The sequence below is a fragment of the Rutidosis leptorrhynchoides genome, chromosome 5, assembly GCF_046630445.1.
Source record: "Rutidosis leptorrhynchoides isolate AG116_Rl617_1_P2 chromosome 5, CSIRO_AGI_Rlap_v1, whole genome shotgun sequence".
Classification (NCBI taxonomy): domain Eukaryota; kingdom Viridiplantae; phylum Streptophyta; class Magnoliopsida; order Asterales; family Asteraceae; genus Rutidosis; species Rutidosis leptorrhynchoides.
Genome location: NC_092337.1, coordinates 344009300 through 344015506, shown reverse-complemented (window position 1 = coordinate 344015506; position 6207 = coordinate 344009300). Strand labels below are relative to the sequence as shown.

Genomic DNA, 6207 nt, shown 5'->3' with positions numbered 1-6207 from the left:
CTAGTACATCATTACATAAGTAGCAAAAACGACCCAACTTAAAACTAATAGCCACTGCAGTCTCCTTGATTTCGTCTCTTGTTCATTCTTTGCCTTCAACAACCATGAAATTATGTTGACCGAACGTGCACACGTCTAACCAAGCTAAAAATATGTAACTAGACCACTTTACAACAAGAAACACAAATCAAACAATGAACTGAATCGTACAAGCATACCGAACGAATTTAAAAGAAAATAAATGCTGAATTTCAATTAAATCGAACAAGCATAGTAACGACGCCCTGGATTTCGTGATATTCATGATGTTCGAATCCCTATTTACGACCACACCAACAAAATTCCATAGATTCAGATAGTTTCAATTGGGAACGAATTGGAATTAATTTAGAGATTAGGGTTTTTACACAACGGGTGGTAACACGTATTTTGATCGGGTTAATTAACGGGTCCATATTTGTTTTATAAACCCAAAAATTAGGGAAAACCTTGGTTAAAACGTAAAGACGAATATGCCCCTAGTGTGCCAATCACGTGAATGAGGTAACAATGGAGAAACTAACGATGTTAACTGTTGGGACCAAATATGATTAGATTGGAAAACTTGGGACCAAACGTGATGAAATTAAAGTTTAGGTCCTATCATGATTTATGGTACAAAGTTTGGGGACCAACGGTGATATTTTTCCAATAATTTAAACAAAAAAAATACTCTAATTTATTTATTCTGAAGCGTCATTTTGTTCGTTTTATGTTCTCCACTCCTACCCTTTCACCAAAACCTAACATTTCGATCCATCCATCACTCGAAACCCTCCGACTACCATCATGTCTCTCGTTCGCCGGAGCTCCGATCTTCTCAAACCGTTCACCACCGCCGCATCCACAACCTCTTTCCTCAACAGCCGTCGTCACTTCTCCACCGACGACACCACCACAATCACCGTCGAAACCAGCGTTCCATTCACCGGCCATAACTGCGAACCACCGTCGCGATCCGTCGACACTACACCTACCGAATTAATGAAATTCTTCACGGACATGGCACTTATGCGTCGTATGGAGATAGCCGCCGATTCGCTATACAAATCGAAACTAATCCGAGGGTTTTGTCATCTGTATGATGGACAGGAAGCTGTATGTATAGGTATGGAAGCTGCAATTACAAAGAAGGACTGTATAATCACTGCGTATCGTGATCATTGTATCTATTTAGGGCGCGGTGGCAATTTATTGCAGAGTTTTGCAGAGTTAATGGGAAGACAAGATGGTTGTTCTAATGGAAAAGGTGGTTCAATGCATTTTTATAAGAAGGATGCTTGTTTCTTTGGTGGTCATGGTATTGTAGGTGCTCAGGTGCCATTAGGTTGTGGTTTAGCGTTTGCTCAGAAGTATAGGAAGGAAGATCATGTTACTTTTGCTATGTATGGTGATGGTGCTGCTAATCAAGGGCAGTTGTTTGAAGCTCTTAATATGGCTGCTCTTTGGGACTTGCCTGCTATTTTGGTCTGTGAGAATAATCACTGTAAGGTTTTCTTTTTTGTATTTTTTGTTTATGATTTTTTGTGTTTGTGTTTGAGTTTAGGTTTATATAGTGGATGATCTTTAACACGTGGATGTATTTGATTGTTTTGAGGTTGGATTGTAGACATGGTAACACTACTAATAAGTTTAAAAAATATGGGAATCAGTGAAATTTGTATGTGTTTGTTTGTGTATGTGTTAAGGTATGATTGGATGAGTTCCATTAGGTGTTGTTTATCTTTTTGTTTGCTTGTTAGTATGGAGTTGTTGGCTCGGAAATTCATGGGATTATGTTAACTGAAGGTTTTGGTGAATTATGTTTGAAGTTATTGGTTTAAGTTTGGGTGTAAGAAATTGGGAATTGAAGTTTCTTGATTTTAAAATTGGCAGTTGTTGTAATTAGGAAGCAACTGGTTAAACTAAGATAAAATTATGCTTTAAGTATGCATAGGAGTGGCATTCGGGAAACAATTATATGAGTATACTTCGTTTGTATTGTGGTTGTTCATTTACCTTTTGGGTATGCGTTTCTTTCACATCATACGAATTGAAGTTTCTTGGGTTGGTTTGCAGATGGTATGGGTACAGCAGAATGGAGAGCTGCAAAGAGTCCCGCTTACTACAAGCGAGGGGACTATGTTCCTGGATTGAAGGTGAGTGTCACTCGTATGTGTTTACATGATATAAATTATGTCACTTGTTATGAAACAATTTTCTTCGTTGATCTGATTTATAAGATATGTTGTTAGTTTGGTACCCAATTTCAACTGAACATTCTGATACTTTCTGTTGTTTGCGTTGTTTCTATACTTCTTGCTAATGATCGTAATTCATATCTGTCTACAGGTTGATGGTATGGATGCCTTTGCTGTCAAACAAGCTTGCAAGTTTGCGAAGGAACATGCTTTGAAAAACGGACCTATTGTGAGTACTCAATGGGGAAGTAACCAATCGGGGGGAAGCAAAATTTTTTATTTTTTTTTTCGTTTTTTTTGGAATTTTTTTTTCCCGGCATCAAGATCACACGAAAATATGAACATTTAGAAGAGACGCTTCGTGATGAATGTTATTATTTAGGCGGGAAAACGATCGACAAAAATAACATTCAAGATAATATTGTTCGTGAAGAATATGAACGTTTTTTTTTCATGTTTTGTGAAGTAAAATTTAGCCCGATTTAGGGTTTAGGGTTTAGGGTTTGGTGTTTTAGGTTTATTCCATAAACCCAAAACACCAAACCCTAAACCCTAAACCCTAAACTCTAAACCGTTCGTGTTAAAAACTCAATCTAAATCCTAAATCTAAACCCTAAACCCTAAATTTCTAAACCCTAATATCTAAACCCTATAATCCCTAATATCTAAACCCTAATATCTAAACCCCAATAGCTAAAACCTCAACATACGCTCGAAAAACACGAGAATTGTTATATATTACTTCTTCGAGCGTTTTCCCGCCAAAATAAAAACATTTATCACAAAGTGTCTCTATTAAATGTTCATATTTTCATCCCATCTATAATGTTCGTGAACAAGGTTTTTTCAAAAAACGAAAAAAAAAAAGTTTTTGCTTCCCCCGCTTCCCCCCGATTGGTTACTTCTCTCTTGATCCTACCACTATATATATATATATATATATATATATATATATATATATATATATATATATATATATATATATATATATATATATATATATATATATATATATATAAGCATGGGTAACATTCCTATATGCTACTTAGTCGATTTGTATAACGATGTGGTCTTATTGGTGGTTATGTTCAGATTCTGGAAATGGACACCTACAGGTACCATGGTCACTCTATGTCTGATCCTGGTAGCACCTACCGTACTCGTGATGAGATCAGTGGTGTTCGACAGGTTGGTTTGTTTTTGAAATATAAGAAAACATTTTTCTGTATGATTGTACAACTTGTTCAGATGTAGAATTTGTCATTTCCAGGAACGTGATCCCATCGAGAGAATAAGGAAGTTGGTATTGGCTCATGATCTAGCAACTGAACAACAGCTAAAGGTGATAATTCTACCTGTTTAAATAATTAGATTCTTATTTTGCTAGTTCCATTTCAATTTTCATCGCACCAAGTGAAAAGATTCAGTCTCTTTTTCATTTGTTGTTCTCTATACAAAACAAATTTGAAAATGTGGAATGTTATGTTGAAAACGAATAGCAATGCACCATTGATTTTTTTTAATAATGTTGTTTTTTTTCTTAAGTTTCTTCTAATCTCATTTCTTTTACAATACTGAAAGCATGTTTGAGAATTAATCATTATCAGTAAATCAGCTGGATGTAATGTAATCTAACGTGCTCTTTTGGGTTTTAATATCTTTGTCCAGGATATAGAGAAACTAGCTAGAAAGGAAGTTGATGAAGCCATTGCTAAAGCAAAGGTAACAACTAGTCAAAGTTTCATTAGTTTTAGTCAAAGTTTCCTTGGTCATAATCATTGTATATTGAAGCATTTTCAATCTGTATTCTTTTCACTCCGTATTTATTTGTGCTACCGATGATGGATTGTCAATCTAACAAATATTTTCCATTGAAACTACAGGAAAGCCCAATGCCAGCTGAATCGGAACTCTTCACCAATGTTTACCGTAAAGGATTCGGGGTTGAGGTATTTTTTCATTCTTTTTTTTTTTTTTGTTAATTGGTGTATTGTATGATAAACTGATGTCTATATTTGGGTAACCGTTGTTGTTTCCAACCAATTTAGGATAATAAACTTTAGTTAATTTGACCTGAGGTAATATGATCTGGTTAGCCCCAAGAAAAACTATATAATGAGAGATACACTTCTTTACTTGAGGTAGTAAGAACCGGTCACCTGGCTAAAATGATGATGTTGTAGCTCATGTATTACAGTAAATTTTGCCATGTTTGAGTTTTTTGTTCTCTGACTTTGATATGGCTTTTGAAAGCTAGGTTAACTTGGAATATTACCCTAAATAAAATTTGTACCGAAGCTTGAGCCTTTTAGTGAGTGCAAATGAATTTCATTGCTCAATAGAAAAGAAATAAAATCAAAGTTAGTCGCTTTTTTCATGAATCATTGTTTTTTCTTTTAGCTCTCTTTATTATACTTTAGGCATGGTAGCAAAACTCGCTATACGGGGAGTAATCGGTTGGTACTTTGGAGGGAGTAATCACAACTCGGGGATTAATCGGATTTGACTTTTTATACATTTTAAATACTAGTAGATTTCAAAATTATATGTGTAAATATAGAAGGAAATTATAAACTTTAACAAATTTGTCTAGAAATATAAATAAACATAAACATAAACATAATTGTTCATCTGTTAAAAAACTCCAAAATTTCTATTTTAAGTTCATATTAAAGTGTTAACCAATTTTGACTTCAACGCACCTTAACCGAGTAGTAATTCCAATATGACCAACAAATCGATATAGACCCATCAAGTGATGTTGCCCGATTAATTAATCATATTTTATCTGATCAACCTATTTTTAGAAAGGAGTAATTGGGGATTAAACGGGAGTAATCTGGGAGTTTTACAACATGACTTTAGGCCAATGTATAACCAATGATGGACCATCACTTGTGCTTGGGGCCCTCTAGAGTATGTGTGGTGTCTTTGGGTTAATAACATATTCCATTTTAATCATGTTCTACAGTCGTTTGGAGCAGACCGAAAAGAATTGAGAGCTACACTTCCGTGATCACAAAACGAGATTATTAACAACATTTTCCTTCACTCCAATGAGAATAATGAGAACAGGGAGACCCAATGAATAACATTTTTTTACTGCTGTTTTGCCTTTACTTTCTGCATATTTTGTGGTCAAATTCAGGGCAAAGAAAAGGTTTGATCTTTCTTATGTGACATTATTATTTTTAGCCAGTATCTGTATGCTGCTGCCTATGTGCTCTGGACATATGTTTTGACTTGTATAAATATTGTTTTTGTGAAGCCTTTTAAAGTTGTTTGCTTGTTGATGTTGATTTCGTAGTTGTGTCTTGCTTGATTATGTTCGCAAACTAGTAAATTTAAACCATTGTCAATAAAGCTGGAAACTGTTGAGCATGTGTTTGGAATGATGGTTTGGGAATGGCAACAGTTTTCAGCTTTATTGACAATGGTTTAAATTTACTGGTTTAAGAACATAATATATCTTTGGTTTAGTAAGAGCATGATATTGGGTTTGCCTGCCATATGTTTTTTGGCAACGAGAACACCGTCCTACGATGTTTCATCGTGGCGCTTGGTCTATATGATGCCACATTGATTTTTTTAACGGGTATATGAGTTTTCACTAAAGAAAACTGCTAGTTTGAGCTCCTTTGCTAGTTTGCTAGGTAACCGTTTCTTTTCTTGTTGGATAAACACACACTTCAAACACATAAACACAAGTTAAATCACTCGTTCACATCTATTAACATACGATCGATTTTGATTTTTCTTCTGACACTAAAAGAATGATAAAGTTTTCATTCAAGCTACATATTGTGGTGAAGTTCTAATTTGTGCTAGGATGTCAAAAGTTTCAAAACAATCGACACGTTTTGCTACATATATCGTGATCAAGTTAGTGAACATGAAATGTTAATGCGCGATTACTTTGGTGAAGAGTCAATTTCCCACAGGGTATTTGAATAACGTCGTTTCAGTATGAGAGAACGGATTTCCTCCA

General features: G+C 34.9%; 1 protein-coding gene across 1 annotated transcript; it reads left to right on the top strand.

Moving 5' to 3' along the window:
• The first annotated feature begins 736 nt into the window (after positions 1–736).
• On the top strand, positions 737–5518 carry LOC139847058 (pyruvate dehydrogenase E1 component subunit alpha, mitochondrial-like). The gene is made up of 8 exons (XM_071836654.1): positions 737–1525; positions 2098–2177; positions 2371–2448; positions 3312–3407; positions 3490–3561; positions 3888–3941; positions 4103–4168; positions 5191–5518. Exons 1-8 carry the CDS (start codon positions 829–831, stop codon positions 5233–5235), a joined length of 1188 nt encoding a protein of 395 aa, XP_071692755.1. The 5' UTR covers positions 737–828; the 3' UTR covers positions 5236–5518.
• Positions 5519–6207: the final 689 nt, after the last annotated feature.

Excerpts from the sequence above, each read along its gene's own strand:
- LOC139847058 (XM_071836654.1), top strand. The coding sequence starts at position 829 with ATGTCTCTCGTTCGCCGGAGCTCCGATCTTCTCAAACCGTTCACCACC. Across the intron at positions 1,526-2,097 it reads GGTCTGTGAGAATAATCACT|ATGGTATGGGTACAGCAGAA; the intron begins GTAAGGTTTTCT and ends GTTGGTTTGCAG. Across the intron at positions 3,942-4,102 it reads AAGCCATTGCTAAAGCAAAG|GAAAGCCCAATGCCAGCTGA; the intron begins GTAACAACTAGT and ends TTGAAACTACAG.